Here is a 17145-nt window from a genome sequence, read left to right as displayed (position 1 = left end):
AAAGTACAGCAATTCCCGGAAAAGTGTTCCCAAATGCATGATTAAAATATGCAGAACGAATAAAGCATCAGTAAGACAACCGGAGATAAAAAGCAGAGATACACACACACACTGAATTTTCATAGCATTAAGCCAAGGCCTCCAGGAATACTATTTAATGTCATGTCAAAAATTGCATTTGTGAAATTAACTCTTTCTCTGCTGTTTCCAAATAAAAACAATGTCCTCTAAGGCTTCAGCTATAACTTCAAAATTTAAAAACTAAAATTATATTTTTGTGCTTTGCTATTTGATAAACATATAATAATTACACTTGTAATGCAGAATCTAAGCTAAGATCAACCAGCAAAAGTGGTTGACTCAGTTTCTTCACCACGACTGCAGCTGCAAACTGCTAAAACTTAGATTCAGCATAAGAGGGTCAGGAAAAAGAATCCTGTCTGTAGAGATATGTCTGTGTCTAACTCAGCAATAGGCCGGTAAGAAACCCAGTGCCAGTCCAGAAGGTCTAGCGTGTGAAAGGACTTTTCAGGTCACTTCAGCAGAAGAGACAACTCTATCCAGGGTCCCTGCTAGGTGCACAAAGCTGTCTGAACCACTGATATAAAGGGGTCTTGGTGTATACATTTGAGTCACACAGTGGTCCTACAAGAGGCAAGTTAAAACACGTGTGCATTAAACATAAAACGAACCAGGCACCAAGGGTGTTTAAAGCTAAAGAACCCAACCTTTTATAGGGCATTAACACATTCCACTTTGCAATTCCTTAGCACACTTCTGGAAAGAAGGTATCAGATTCACATCCTTTAGGACTCAAAGGAAGCCGTAACTCAGTAGTAGAACACATGTTTCCAATTCCTGGTCCTTCTGGTCCTGGAGAGCAGAGAGGCTCAAAACTGCAGCTGGGTTAACTGCTCTCGACTGCTTATTGGTCTCCGTGCTACAGCCACAGAGAGCCTGCGGAGGCCAAGTCCTGCCACGGATATTTGCAGGACCCTTTCCTGAATTTTCTGTTTTTTGCTTGGAAAAACCACCTATCCCTTTTGGCGACAAGAAAAGAAAAGACTGCTGGCATCACTCCACCCAACTGCTGATACGTAGCGCAACTTACTTCCACCAGTGTCCTAACCAATGGATGCAAGATGTAACACACAAGCAAGGGAAGCAGTGATGGCCTACATAAGATCTTTCTCTGCATACTAACCACATAGAAAGCCAAGGTTTGTCAGTAATTTTTGCTCCATCTTACCATCCCTGTATTACAGTCTTGTCTTGCAGGAAGAATGACTGCTGGGAAAAGCTCAGAGAGAAGCAACGCCATAACGCATCTTCAGGAGCACAGCTGGGCACACTCTTCCATTCTCTCCTGAGACAGATGGATGTCCACCTTGCAGTGTGGGCTTCAGTTTTCCTGGCTTATGGGGCACTTGGTGGGACCCTTTTTTTAATTTTCATGTTAGTAAGATTCTTTATAATTATTTATCAAAGAGCTAAACATAAAGCTCTAAAACACCACAGCACTTATATTCAGGTTTTGCTGATTCTCACTGAATTGCAAACACTCACACCATGTCCCATTGCTTGATCATCCCCGTTACCTTCAAATTTCTTGCTATGATTCATTTGCAAGAATACTCCATACAGCGGGATCAAAGAGAAACCTCCCACTGGGTTCGGTTCTAAATCAATCTGTGAGCCACATGAGTGAGTGTAGCATGGGGTTCAAGTGTCTAACTATGACTGGGAAGCCCCAGATTCAAATCTCCACTTAACTCTCTCTCAACCTAACCTACTTTACAGCATTGCTGTAAGGATCAACGAGTGCTGGAAGGAAGGAAGGTGCATGCCACCCTAATCTTTTTGGAAGAAGCAAGAGATTGGAAAAACTATTTTCACACTGTAGGACCTAGTAGTCTTTCAATCTCCAAGGTCTAAACACAATCCCAGGCATATTTGCTCTAGAGATAAGTCTCATGAGCCGAATGGGACTTACTCCCAGGCAAGACGGAAGCCTTAAATACATCACACTGATGCTGATTTAGACGATTCCTCTCAATACTATCACTGGCCCCAAATGGGAATAAATGGAGAAGAGCAAAGAGCTTCAGGATTGCCCATTAAATCAGAGTGATCTTCTGCTTAAAAACAAAAGCTTAGAGTACCAACAGACATGTAGTAGTTTAACTGCCTGTGCTCCTTGTCAGGTGGTCTTGAAATGGTGAAGACAAATGCTGTAATCTAAACAAAAACCAATGATATGTGCTGTTTATTCAAATGTCTGGTATTGGCCTTGGCGTGACTTCTCTACTAGTCCAGCTGCTCAGAAAACTACAGCCTGGCCAGCATTAGCTGTGTACAGAGCACAAAATGTTTGTATAACACTGTGATGACGCAGGAGGTGTTCAGACTAATAACTTTCATCTCCAGCTTTTGTGCACCATGGTCATGGTTGCAGATATCATCTGCATGGTGGAAATGGGGCAACAGCAAACTGAAAGTTTTGTTTTCTCTTTCCGAGACTGTCACAATCTACAGTAATTCACTTGACTGTTCTAAATTTGCCTCACTTTGCAAACAATTATGAGGGTGGTGCTGTATTGTGGACTGATTTTAGACACCTGACCACAATGAGTGAAGCAAAATGGATTTTGTTTTCAATGAAGATGCACTGGAGGTTTTCACTTTAGGATCATGTATCTGTTTGAAACTTATACGTGTTAAATGCCTCATCAAATTAACAATTTAGGCATTTAAGAAATAAAGTGTAATTTAACCATGCTACAATGCACAATTAACCCAACTCAGCATAAAACCCAAATACAAAAACACCAGCACAATGATATTGGAAGGAGCTAAAAACAACCAGCAACTGATGGAACTGAACCAATAACCATACCAGAGGGACTAAAATAACGAGGGTGACAAAAATGTCTTAGAACGGCACTGAGAAGTCAACAAAGTGGACGTCAGGCAGTTTCCTAAGGGCAACTTGGAAGGGGATGGCACTAAAAAGGCCCTCTCTTGAGGCCACCCTCTAAACTTCAGATTGAGGGGACACTCAGAAAAGAGCATCCTTACTCAAAGCAGTGGTGGATTGTGCCCACAGGAATTGGTAGGGTGGAAGGCAGGGTAAATGAAGTCAGAGCCAACGGACAGAGACAGAGTCAATGAGCGTCAGAGGCAACTCATCCAAGTTTTGTCCTTGTTCTCCTCCCTCCTGGGCTGCACAAGGGGTGACACTGAGACCTAAGAGGCACAAGGTGACAGGCAGTACCATCTGCTGAAATGACTGTAAACCTGGCAGGTGAGGGTTAATGGAAGGGAGACTGAGGTTTGTGGGGCAGTGCCCCATACACCCCAAGAGACCAGTGTCCACTGGCTCAAATGCTAGCAAAATGTCCATTTCTATGATAGGTCAAAAGTCGCAAACATAGGAAGTTGCCATATACCAAGTCATTGACAATCTGGAATGTGTGCAGAGGAGGGCAACCAAGATGCTCAAGGGTCTGGAAACTAAGCCTTATGAGGAACGGTTGAGGGAGTTGGGTATGTTTAGCCTGGAAAAGAGGGAACTGAGGAGAGATATGGTGGCCATCTTCAAATATCTAAAAGGCTGTCACATGAAAGATGGAGCAAGCTTGTTTTCTCCAACTCCGGAGGGTAGGCCCTGAACCAATGGATTCAAGTTACAAGAAATGAGATTCTGACTAAACTTCCGGAAGAACTTTCTGACAATGAGAGCTGTTGACTCCCCCAGAAGTTGGTGGACTCTCCATCCTTGGAGGTTTTTAAGCAGAGGTTGGATGGCCATCTGTCAAGGATGCTTTAGATGAGATTCCTGCTTTGGAGGGGGCTGGACTAGATGACCCTCGCGTCCCTTCCAACTCTACAATTCTATGATTCTAGATGCTTTATACATTTATCCCAGTGTTGTCTATCCTGAAAACAAGTAGCTCTCCAGGTTTTCTGAAAGAGGTATTTCACATCCCCTGTTGCCTATTTATGGGAAGTCTGGACATTCCACACACAAATCCTATTATCTAAAATTGAGCTGCAGCACTTTCCTAAGTTTGTGGTGGGAGGAGTTTGTACACTGCAAAGAGCCCCTGGGGGTTGCAGTGCACATCACTTCCACTGTATCTTTTGATGGATCCTTGCCAGAGGCAGTCAAGAAACTCACTGCCACGGGTACAGAATGAGTTTTGCAGCAAAAGCAGAACTGTACCCGAATACAGTGCTTTACTTCTCTTTACTTCAGATATGAATGACAACCAGGAGAAGAGCAAGTAATTTGATCTGGTATAAGGTAGCTTTCTATGAAATTGGTCGTTGGTATGGAAGAAAGCAAACGGGGACTAAACCTGCTCCCTTCACCTGGAGATACAGTTCTTGTCTATCTCACAGGAGAGTTGTGAGGTAACATGGAAGGGTACAGGGGAGCATGTGTATACCCCATAATTCCTTGAGAGGTAACAAATGTACTAGAGGGACCCGGGTGGCACTGTGGTCTAAACCACAGAGCCTAGAGGCCAACATTCTAGAATTTCAGTTAGGGCAATTAATTAACTGATTAATTAATTTACAGCCATGTATACCACACATAAGGGATGTGGGTGGCGCTGTGGTCTAAACCACAGAGCCTAGGGCTTGGCGATCAGAAGGTCAGTGGTTCGAATCCCAGCGATGGGGTGAGCTCCCGTTGTTCGGTCCCTGCTCCTGCCCACCTAGCAGTTCGAAAGCATGTCAAGTGCAAGTAGATAAATAGGTACCGCTCCGGCGGGAAGGTAAACGGCTTCCGGGTGCTCTGGTTTCGGCAGAAGCAGCTTAGTCATGCTGGCCACACGACCTGGAAGCTTTCTGCGGACAAACGTCGGCTCCCTCGGCCTACAGAGTGAGATGAGCGCCGCAACCCCAGAGTCATCTGCGACTGGACCTAATGGTCAGGGGTACATTTACCTTTACTAACAAATGTATTAAATTAAATTAAAATACATACACACACATATATGAAAACCCTAGTTCCAGATGCCATTATTGAGACAGTCCTCGGAAGTTGGAGATAAACATTTTCAAGGAATGCTATTAAAAAAAGAAGTCCAAGTGTTAAGTTGGGTAGCTAAGAGATGGAAAGAGCGAGATCCGGTAAAGGAACTTTCTTACAATAAACCAGCTGCAAGATAAACCACACTACTGGCTCCGATGACAAATCACAAAACTCAAGACTGCTAAATTTCAAGGTTGGCTGCAATTCCATTTCTGAAAGAGGGGGTGGGGGCAAGGAGAGAGAGGCTAGGGACATAGAACACCTGCTGTGTGGGAATTTAATATCACTCAGCTCCATCTTGCTTATTCACAAAAATAGACATCCCATGTGTGGTAAGAAAAAAGCCAGATAAAAATCGAAAAACCCCTGATGATTCATCTCATATTCCAATTTTGTTTTTACATGAAAGCCTGGGACTTTTAGAACTCTATAAATTATTTTGTTTATTGCTGTGTTTCAAATAGCAGCACTTAAAGATGTTTACCAATTCCCAAGAAACACACATTCATTACTGGTGCAGTCCTAAATAGAACCTCACACACAAAGTTTGGAAAATTCCACACTTTCCATGATTGGATGTGCTGGGGACATGAGCGTATTCTCCTCACTGAGGAGCTTGATGTCATGTCTGGAAACGAAAATAGGCCAAATCACATTAAACATTTCAAATATACGAGGATTTTCAACATGCACAAAATCAACGCCCCGCAGAAACATCTAGAAATATTTTTCCATATAAATAGAAGCCAACTTTTCCTGTGAAAAACAGGTAGCACCTATAAACACTTTCCCACTTAATAAAACAACTGCTTACTGTGCATACATTTGTAAGCTGCTATTATTTCCTATAACTCTGACTAGCAAGCTGGTGATAGGCACCTTTTGTGAAAATTTTGAGGAATCATAGCAGCGTTCTGATCATAACGATGTCCATTTTGCTGTTATAGGAGTCCTTATGCTACTACACAAGGTAGTTTGCAAACCACTGAAGAAAATCGTTTTAATTCTGATGATAAGGTAAATAAAACAAACAAAAACAATTCATTCTGGCTAAAACCTGCTACATTTACATTCCAGTTCTCAGATTTAGAGATGAGGAACCTGTGATGGTAGCCTCAGGTAGCATGGTTGGTGGTCAGAGGATGATGGGAGTGTAGTCCAGCAATATCTGGAGGGCCAGAGGTTTCTCACCCCTGCTATAGTTGGTGAGATATTTGCTGGCCCAGCTGCAAGATCCTGTGCAGATCTTCACTGGCCCAGTCCAGAAAACAGTGGAAGGACTTCAGGGATGATTACATGCTGGAAGAGCTATAAATATTAACGTGCTGAAGTCCGACTTTGTCAGAGATTTTACGGCAGCACAACTTTTGGGTATTAAAGCCATTGTTAGCTAGGAAAGTCATTATCTGAAATGCTTACAAGGACAAAATCAATGGTGAGTAAAAGAGCTATGCATCAAAGTATCTGATTTATTACTAAGAACTTGGGTGGCCATCGATTAAAAACTTACAGACAGAAAGGTACTGAAGGTTCTCCCCAGCCACCACCAAGCAACTCTCAGAACCAGCATCTGGTTAACTTTCAATATTTAAACAGGTGCTGTTTTATTCTGGGCATGTTGAAGTTCATCAGCAATCATTTACAACACTGGGGGGCCCTCAGCTGGTAATGTGAGAAACTAACCTATGCTATGTGCAGAAGGTTTTGTTGTCCACGCTTGCTGATGTCCAACAGAAAAACAATAGTCTATGTTAAAAAGAAGAAATGAGCTGATGTTGCATTTTAATTTAATACAGCACAGAATAAGCGTACTATTACCGCTAGAGCAAAAGCAGGTGGGATTAAACCAAGTTCAAAAGTGACTGACACGTGTGCACTGCAACAGCTGTGCTTGGACCCAGATTTATTCCCCCCCCCCCTTTTAACTAGTTGCTACATCTCTCAATTCTAACCCTTAAATGTCAAAACAAAAACAAAACAGGTCTGTTCCAGGGACGCTTCACCATTTCCTTCTCAACCATGTTAGTCTTGCAATTCAAGCATATGAGCACAAGTTTTAGAACACATCAGCTTCTGTCTGGGATTGTTTGATGGCCTAGGATCACTTGATCCTGGGATCATCTGATCCTGATTGGGAACCTGGAAGAGAAGTAACTGGATAGGTACAAAAGTTTATGGCACAGCAACAGTTAGGCTGCATCATTGTTTTGGTAGTGCAATATAGCACCATTATATAGAGATGTTGTGTCTGTGCTGTGTTTGTTACAGTGGCAGTAGATGCTGGGCCACAATGCAAGACTGGGGAATCTTTTTCAGACACATTCCTTTCTGGGCAACTTTCCAAGGGCCACATGCTGGTGGCGGGTGGAGCAACGAATGGCCATTTTACCATTGTACAGTAGGCTTGTTTCTACACACACCCCTCTCCATCCTCCATCCGGACAAGTAGGAGGCACTGTCAGAGTTCAAGGTCACATACCAGCCTGTCTAAACTACTTGGGGTGGGAAGCAGGACCAGTGAGAGAGGCAGCCAGGGGAGCGAGAGGCATAACCTGGGAAGAGGCCCAAGAGCGATACAGAGACCCCAGAGGGTTGTATTTGTCTTCTAGGCCCAAGGTGCCCCATACCTTCCACAAGGCACCACCCACTAGTTTTATTACAATATATGAAGACCACAAGAAGCTGCTCAAGTCTTGGCCCATGGTTCAGTTCTGCTGCTGAAGCTAAGGGTGCCTGATGCTACAAGCTACCTAGATGGGAGGTAACTGGGAAATTCTATGTACGCCCCTTAGAAAAAAGTAGGGTGCAGCATAGCAATCAGCAGTTTGAGCTACAAATTTGAAATTCTCCCAGTTGAATCTCACCTCTACCAGACAGGTGGCCTTAGACAAGCTGTTCTCTGTGAGCCATTCTCTCTATCTGCAATACAGGGACTACAACTCCTTACAGGCAAGGACAGCAGACAACGTAATTTGGACATTGCACAAAGCGCTATAAATGCTGACAACAAACACACACAACACCCCTTCACTTGTTAAGTTTCCCCTTCCGCTGTTTTAGTGAGAGAGTATGGGTCTTTGCCATATGGATGAATTTTCTGCTCATCTGAAATGGCTGCCAATTTAAAATAATGGCAAGAGAAAAGCTTAGGGAATATGGACCTTAATAACTTCCGTTTCCAAACAATATGCACACATTTACCCTGCTTGAAGGGACGCGGGTGGCGCTATGGGTTAAACCACAGAGCCTAGAACTTGCCGATCAGAAGGTCGGCAGTTCGAATCCCCGCGACGGGGTGAGCTCCCGTTGCTCGGTCCCTGCTCCTGCCAACCTAGCAGTTCAAAAGCACGTCAAAGTGCAAGTAGATAAATAGGTATCTGGCGGGAAGGTAAACAGCGTTTCCGTGCGCTGCTCTGGTTCACCAGAAGCGGGTTAGTCATGCTGGCCACATGACCCGGAAGCTGTACGCCAGCTCCCTCGGCCAATAAAGCGAGCTGAGCGCCGCAACCCCAGAGTCGTCCGCGACTGGACCTAATGGCCAGGGGTCCCTTTACCTTTACTACCCGAGGTACTATCAGAGGTACTAATTCATATTGCAGTGGGGAGGGAGTACTCCTGTTGAAGTTTCAGCCAATTAGCCCTACCCATTTCTAGAATACTCCATTCCAACTCTCATCCAGGTTCTCTCTCTCTCTAACCATCATTCAACATTATGCTGTCACTCAGCATAACCCCAAATTGTTTGTCAGCAGTCCAGCTTTAACTACATAGCCATCACAACGCAACATAGATACTGTAGGTGTGTATGTGGTTTTTTGTGTGCATCTATGCACACACACCTGCCTGCTCCAAGACTATTTGATATATGTGACCCAAATGCTAGCCAGTTCCTGTTTGTTTTCTGTTGCCTTATTAAACATTAGCTGTAGTTATATTTCTGAAAACAAGATAAAATTGATTGTGTCCTTCAAAACAAAAGCCACATCCCATAGATTATAGGTTATAATAATAATAATGAAGCCTAATTTGCTGGAACAGTAACCGCATTAACTCAAGGAACATTGTAAGTAGGCATTTGTTTCCATTAGCCCCTCTGAGAACAGACTGCCAAGAAAAATAGAGACTTTGGGAACAACTCTGAGATTTCGATTCCTGTGGCCGATGGAAACCAGAAGCCTTTGCTGTGTTGAGACTAGTTCCCTGGGAAAAGTGAGAACTGATTTTTAATGCTTGAGCACCACCCAGTAGCCAGCATATGAAATAACACTCCTCATATAGGCTTCAATGGTAAAGAAACTTACACATAATTGACACACAAAATGGAAGGTATATAGTACCTCATCCCGTATGAATTAATCAAAAAATAATATGCAATACTCAGTTGGAATATTATGAAATACCCAGATGAAAAAGGGAAGTCCAATTTGTTATCAATCAATTCTACACCACTTCCAGGGCTAGGGCTGCAGCAGCTGGTGTGAAAATTGTCTGCAAAGGCAAATCCTCAGCTCTGGGCTAAAGGAATAATACACTATGAATATATAGTAAGGTTAATTTGCCCTTGCAGGTATAGCATGCAGGTACAGACAATGCTGTTCAAACTGCAGTAACTGCATTAATAACAAGGATATGAAACTAGGTTTATCCATAAACAAAAACTCAAAAGGGGAAAACATTGTTTTGTTTTTTACATTGATCTGGTTTGCATGACCTGCTGAAGTATTTCTTGGCTACGGCTCATGCTTAGGTTCAGTGTGGTGCAGGAGTAAACAGTCCCAGGAAAGATCGAAGCAGCTGCAAGCATTTCTCTGTGGTACTGGTGAGCCATAGCTTGGCTGAATGTGCTGTGCAGACCAGGCCACAGATTCAGGCAGTGGTGAAAATGGAGAAGTAGGGAGCCAAAGTAACTGCAAGTTGCAGGCGACCAAATCACATCATTTTAATAAGGAACCTTGCAGCCCTCTGCAAAGGACTGAGCGAATGACAAAGAGTAAGTTTAGCTATTAGCTATCTATCTATACAAACACACACAAGAACACACATTCAGAACTTGATTATTCTACTTTGTCCCATATGAAGATATAACTGCAATGAAAGCACAGCACTGTGGGAACCAGAGAGATGCTGCACCATGTATACAGCTTACATGCTAAGTCTTGGGCAGACCAGCTTCAGAAATAGCCACACTCTGTAACCTTTGACCCAAGACCTTTTATAAACTGCAGCCTTAATGCTCTTTCTGCTGTTGATTATACCTTCCATATAAATGTCAACAAGTAAAATGATAGAATTGTAGAGTTGGAAGAGAGTCATCTAGTCCAACCCTCTGCAATGGAGGAAACTCAACTAAAGCATCCATGACAGATGGCCATCCAACCTCTGCTTAAAAACTCTCCAAGGAAGGAGAGTCCACCACCTTCTGAGGGAGTCCGTTCCACAGCTGAACAGCTCTTACTGTCAGAAAGTTCTTCCTGATCTTTAGTTGGAATCTCCTTGAAACTTGGATCCATCGGTTTGTTCCTACCCTCCAAAGCAGGAGAAAACAAGCTTGCTCCATCTTAAACGTGGAAGCCCTTTAGATATTTGAAGATTTGACTAAGAACGATAGTTTCTATCCAACCAGTGTCTTGCCAACTGAAAGTTTTTTTGATCAGGTGGAGGCTTCTGTCAGTGGAATAGGAGCCAAGGCAATTTTCGGGTACCTCCGCCCCCCCAAAAAAAATCTGCTCCAGAGTTTGAGAACCCTACACAGAACAGTGTCAGAGGTGTTAGAGGGGATTGCAGGAGGAAGGGGACTGGCTCTTTCACTTGCAGAAGGCTCCACTGAAGCCATTATGGAAGGACGCCCATTGGCTAGAACCCATGGGATGAATCCTAAGTTTCCGCACTCCTAACAAAGTCTTTGCATCCAATCCTATTGTTTCCCAATTCTCATATTATTTTGACTAAGTATCAGATCATTTGCAGCTTAGAAGACATGGCAACATGCCTCCTTGGCAAAAAAAAACCAACACCCCCCCCTTCAGTATACTGTTTCTTCCAGCAGTGCTTGGACAGATCCCTGCATAGGGCACAGCTAATTTCTGAGCAAGAACATTTCACTCCAATTAGTACGGAAAGTAGCTCTGTCACTATGACAAATGACTACTGTTAATCTATAAAAGGTCTGTTATGATTTTACATTTTTGCACCTTAAGTCCCGATTCTTGGCACAAGAGACACTTGCTGCTAGCAGAGAATAGTTTCAAATACCTTTCTTATTAAGTAATGCAATTTAGTGTCTTTGGAAACATAATTATACATCCATTTATATCACTGCTCCCATGTATTTTAGTCACTTTATCAGGATAGCAGTTTCAACATTAAGCGTTCCCTGAACCCATATTTGGTATAACTGCTAAAGACATGCTTATACGGAGAAAACAGGAAAGTCTGGACTATACAATTTCTTATTTTTCACTGTCAAGAGCAGTCCTGCTAAGAAAAATGTCCACTTTTAAAAAAGTGACAGAATAGAAAAATACTTTACTACTTGTAATCCTAAGAGACAGAAGTTATAAGATCTAATCTTAGCAGCTATTGAGATGTTAAACTTTCCCCTCACTTTCTGTGCTTGGAACTGAATTTTTTTTGGGTGGAATCCAACGTAGTGCTAAGTCTTTCATTCTGTCAGAACAAGGACTTCTCCTAGAGCAATACAATGTTCTCCACCTCTCCTCCTCCTATGAGCCCATTAAATCGGTTCTAGGGGTTCCCTCAACCCTCTGGAGCAGACCTGGGGATGGTGTGGGACATGCATAGATAGGAGGAATGGGGGGAGAAGTCCTGTTGTGCAAGTGGATATCCTTGCGCTACCAGGGCACAGCAGATGCTCTTGATATCTGAATTTTAAAAGAAGAGGTACTCCAAACACACTCAGTTTTGTTATTGACTTATAACAGTCACCTCAAACTTTTCCATCACTGTATTTTAGGTATTTAGCTTTTCAGAAATAGTGATTCCTGGACACAGGGCTGCCTCCTTCATTTTAATGGACAGAGCATCCTTTTGCACACTAGTAGTGGTACACACCACTGAAGCTAAACGAAGCCCTTGAGAACAGGGGAGTTCCATGTGTATATTGGAGCTAATATGGGGCTCCAGGTTGGGGAAACCATCTTTAAAAACACACACACCCCGAATTCTCTCCAGACATAACTGCAAAACATGGTTAAAATGAGCTTAAATATTATTTTAGCATTGTATTTAGTTGGCAAACCAGAATCCAACCCTCTTCGGGTTTTATGCTCCTCGAGTGAGGAGGAAAACAGGGACATGCAGGTACCTCTCCTTTGCACAACCACCCTCCATGCATTGGAAGCTGAATGCCTACAACAGGAAACCTTCTCTACTTCAATTGACATTCATTCATTCACACACACACACACACACACACACACACACACACACCAAAAGGAAAGTGTTGGGAATAGGCAACAGAGAACAGAGGGGTGAGGTGAACAACTGAAGAGCACTTCAGAAAGCAGGATTTTCAAACTATGATTTGGACTAATGGTTGGAATCAATAAACCATGGTTTTGAAATGATAAACCATGGTTTTAACTTACGGCTCTCACACTGCTCCCATGAGCTCCTACATCACAGAAGCAAGGGCTAAGTGGGTGGAGAAACAAAGCAGAGAAACCAGGCTTGGCCTACGCATTTCTAATAATAATAATAATAATTTATTATTTATGCCCCGCCCATCTGGCTGAGTTTCCCCAGCCCCTCTGGGCGGCTTCCAATCAAGTGTTAAAAACAATACAGCATTAAATATTAAAAACTTCTAAACTCGAACCTTGCCTTGATGCAATGTCTGAGCTGCACTTTATAAGTTATGGGCTACAATCTATGAGGAATTTTTAAGACGGCTTCAGAGTACAAATACTGATAATGCAGCTTAGAAACCAGGTCTAGTTAATCCTTGACCTCTATAATAAATTCTGCCTAGTGAATGACTGAGTGGGAGGAATCCAGCACAGAAATAGAAAGCCAAAAGAGAAAGCAAAGTCTGGCAGCAACACTCACCCATCATTGGAACATGTCAAAAATTCCTCCTTTATTTTGGGATGCCAACATCCTGAATTCAGCATCGCTGTGTGTCCCTAGAAAAAGGGAAGCAAAGGTGTGCATATTAAAACTCCAGGGAGAATTATTTTTGTTGCCTTCCTTTCTTGACATTTCAGTTGGCAAGTACCAGGTACCCTCATTATTAAATACAATGATGTGTTCTGCAAACTGTTTCATCAACAGCCCACATCAAAGCTACAATACACAGGTATTTTACATTTAAGAGTTGTCAACTTTTCTGCCCCAAGCTGTACCTTCTTTCATCTCTGCTTATTCCATTTCAACATCTATATAAAGCACTACTACTAGTAGTAGTATATATAAATCACTACAACTATACAGGTGTCTCCCTGTTAACATGGGGGTTACGTTCCTGGGTGCCACGTGTATACGTGAAATCGTGTATAGTGGGGAACACCATCTAAAAAGCCTGTAAGACCCTCCAATTGCCTCCAAACCTCCTTCCTCAAACTTCAACTCTCCACAGGTCTCAAAGGTTGGTGCAAAGCCTCCTGGGATTGCTAGCCATTTTCCCACTCTTTTCACGCCATTTTTGCAGTTTTCCTGCTCTTCTCAGGCTGTTTTTGCCCTTTTCACACTCTTTTGCAGTTGTTTGATTACAGTGGTAGCTCGGGTTACAGACGCTTCAGGTTCCAGACTCCGCTAACCCAGAAATATTACCTCGGGTTAAGAACTTTACCTCAGGATAAGAACAGAAATCGCATGGTGGCAGCGTGGCAGCAGAAGGCCCCATTAGCTAAAGTGGTGCTTCAGGTTAAGAACAGTTTCAGGTTAAGAACGGACCTCCAGAACGAATCAAGTTCTTAACGTGAGGTACCACTGTATTTCCTGGCAAACGTGCCAGGACTGTGTAACTAATCTATATTAAGCTGGTTCCTTTTAATGCAGGAGCAGGGACACTTTTTCACCCCAGAGGCCTCACTCCCTTCTAGGGGCTGCATGCCAGTGGTGGGAGGGGTCAAAGGCAATAGTGAGTGGAGCAACAAACGTGCCCAGCAGAATGGTTTTTACATGCTCCTGCAAGTTCCTCACTATCCTTCATTCAGACGAGCAAGAAGCATTTCCTTAGTCTCCGCTGAGAAGAGGGAAATGGTATGGAAAGTCACACTGCTCAAGTTAAGCATTCTTTTGCTTACCTTGGTGTTTGCCATGTCTACGATGTACTGGTCTCCTTTTACACACTCCATTACAGGGAAGCCATCTCTGTCAAGGACTTTGGCTTGGGAGTTGCCCGCAACAACAAGAATGACATCCCCTGTGCTGCTGTACTGCAGAGACTTGATCTGGTGGCTGAAAAATTAAGGGATGACGTTTCAAACAGCATTACGTTTACACTGTGTCAGAGCACTGGAGGGCTGTGCTCGTTTTAGAAAACATAAAACGAAGTAATACTAGGAAATAGTACTTCATTTGAAAGCAACCCACTAACAAAAAAACCTGGATCATAAATGGTAAGATCTAGCTACTTGAATGTAGCTACCCTGACCGTAATCCAATGAATGTTTCCTGTGGAAGCTCCCAGCACCAAAGTTCCCCAAACTTCTTTCAAGTTGAATACTTTGAAGGAAAGAAGTTTCCTTTCTAAACTCAAACGAGCTTCCAGTGGGACTGGACACTCTAGTACACGTGTGAATCCCTGGATTTCAGCCAATAACAATATAAATCTATGCAATGCAACTAACACACACAATTAGAGTCATGTTAATAGACATCTGCTGTTTAGTGAAGCCCACAGGATGATGGAAACCTAGTTGCATATCCCTGTGGACAGTTAATTCACTCCCTAGCTTAACCCACCTGCATGTAGACAAGACTGGACCCCAAATTAACACAACAGCAATTCAAAGGGACAAACAACAGCAAATGCATCATAAGCTGTGAGACCCAAAACCATATTAAAAAGCTAACCTGCAATCTCAATAACCATTTGTTTAGGCTCCTCTACCAACAGATGTCAAATTACATATTATGTACGTCGCTATCACATTACTAATCCTCAATTCATGTCACAAAATATATACATTTCTTCTTCCCAGAATTGCAGGCTGACATTTGGGGCAGTATCCAATAAAGTAGTTCTGCTAGCACAAGGATTTCTGCTTGCTCAGCGCAACTTAACTCTCCCCTCTCCTCTTCCTGTGCCCCTGCCAAAATCTGAGGGGAAACCCAGAACAGATTTTTTTGGGGGGGGAGGGAGGGGAAGTTCATTTGTGCCGTGTACCACCCTTTGTGCCAATTGATTCAAGAATGGAAGTCACTATTCTAGGCCAACTAACTGAAATCAAAATTGTTTTATCTTGGACTTGCTCCTAACAAGCATAATTAAAAAAGAACTTCCCAACAGTGATCCAACAAGATGAAGGCCAGATCTCAATGGCAGAGCCCATGCTTTGTATGCAAAAAGTCCCAGGTTGCGTCCCTGCTAGGCCTGAGGATGACTACACCTAGAGATGTTGGGGATCCACTGACAGTCAGATGTTTTGAACCACAACCCCCTTTTTCCCCTTAACTATTGGCCACATTGGCTTGGGCTGATGGGAGCCACTCTCCACCTTGCGTAAATTTAATTTGTGTGATCACAGCCAGTTGGCTGCCAAGTGCATAAACCTGTGATTGCGCAAGTTAAATGCTTGCAAGTTGTGAGTTTTTTAAAACCCTTTCCCCCCTTAAAAAGCTATGTATAAAAATATATATTTTCATGCTTAATTCCACCACCCCCTCACCAGTTTTCCAAACTTAAGAAAAATGTAGAATGAAGTCAGCTGGACTAGCCAAGTTTTGGCGCAGGATGCTACTCATCTTATACCCGCCAGACGAATTTAAAACCATTAAATCAAGATTTAATGTTGACATTAAGTACAGACAATGCAAGCCCTAAAGGTCTCATACATTGCCATATTCATTTACTGAGCTTTCCCCTCTTGGAAGGCGCTCCTGCAATGCTACCAAAGTGTTCTTTGGTTCAACAAGAAATTTGAGGATTTGGTGTGAAAATGTTGCTAGAATAAAGTGATGGCAATCCACATTCCTCCACTACAATACTAGTACATGTGGCTCTGCTCTGGTATCATGAGGACTATTTCACTAGTAAAGGTAAAGGGACCCCTGACCATTAGGTCCAGTCATGACCAACTCTGTGGTTGCGCGCTCATCTCGCTTTATTGGCCAAGGGAGCCGGCGTACAGCTTCCAGGTCATGTGGCCAGCATGACTAAGCCGCTTCTGGTGAACTAGAGCAGCGCATGGAAATGCCGTTTACCTTCCCACCGGAGCGGTACCTATTTATCTACTTGCACTTTGATGTGCTTTCGAACTGCCAGGTTGGCAGGAGCAGGGACCGAGGAACGGGAGCTCACCCCGTCGCGGGGATTCGAACCGCCGACCTTCTAATCGGCAAGCCCTAGGCTCTGTGGTTTAACCCACAGAGCCACTACTTAAGTCCAAAGAGGGTCTTCCATCACACAACTGGCCCAAAAATATTTAAGTGTTCATTCAGAAGCTTATGCAGAAGATGAAAGCAAGCCCCCAAATAGGGGTAGAGATCTTGTGGCCCTTCAGATGTTGCTGGACAACTCTTGCTATTGCTGACCATTGGGCATGGTGGCCCTAGTATAAAAGAATACAGACATCCTCACCTCCAGTATAGAAGAATGGAAATCCCTTGTAACAAGTACGGTACAGTGTCAGATGCAAAGTGGATGAGGAAGCAACCGTTCCTCTCCTGAAGATTATTTCCCAAACAAACCATGCCTTGCATGAAATACAAGCCTGTGCTACCGAGGGAACCACAAAAACCAAAAGCTTTCCCTTAAGGAAAAAAAAAATTGCAGGCCTATGAACGAATCCTCCTAACTAGCTGGACCATAGAAAAACCTCTAAATGCCCATGTAAAGGATCCCACAAATGAAAAGCACATGGTATGAACTTGCATCAGATTTATCAGAACTACTGCTGTTATAATTATTTCACTTT

At 43.2% G+C, this 17145-nt stretch overlaps 2 protein-coding genes across 2 annotated transcripts in view; one reads left to right on the top strand and one right to left on the bottom strand.

Moving 5' to 3' along the window:
• The window catches only part of GDNF (glial cell derived neurotrophic factor), a 123217-nt gene extending 122598 nt beyond the window's left edge, over positions 1-619 (top strand). The window contains exon 4 of the mRNA XM_080973311.1: positions 610-619. The gene's annotated coding sequence lies outside the window, so the exon portion shown is untranslated. The remainder of the gene's footprint in view (positions 1-609) is intronic.
• WDR70 (WD repeat domain 70) overlaps positions 1-17145 on the bottom strand; it is a 119433-nt gene that overhangs the window by 74252 nt on the left and 28036 nt on the right. The window contains exons 8-9 of the mRNA XM_080972700.1: positions 14311-14464; positions 13112-13188 (exon numbers count right to left, since the gene is read on the bottom strand). Coding sequence (XP_080828826.1) covers positions 13112-13188; positions 14311-14464 — 231 coding nt within the window. The remainder of the gene's footprint in view (positions 1-13111; positions 13189-14310; positions 14465-17145) is intronic.

Source organism: Podarcis pityusensis (genome assembly GCF_964106645.2).
Source record: "Podarcis pityusensis genome assembly, chromosome: 11".
NCBI classification, from domain to species: Eukaryota; Metazoa; Chordata; class Lepidosauria; order Squamata; family Lacertidae; genus Podarcis; species Podarcis pityusensis.
Note: the sequence above shows the minus strand (reverse complement) of the source record. Positions and strands in the feature narration are given on the sequence as shown.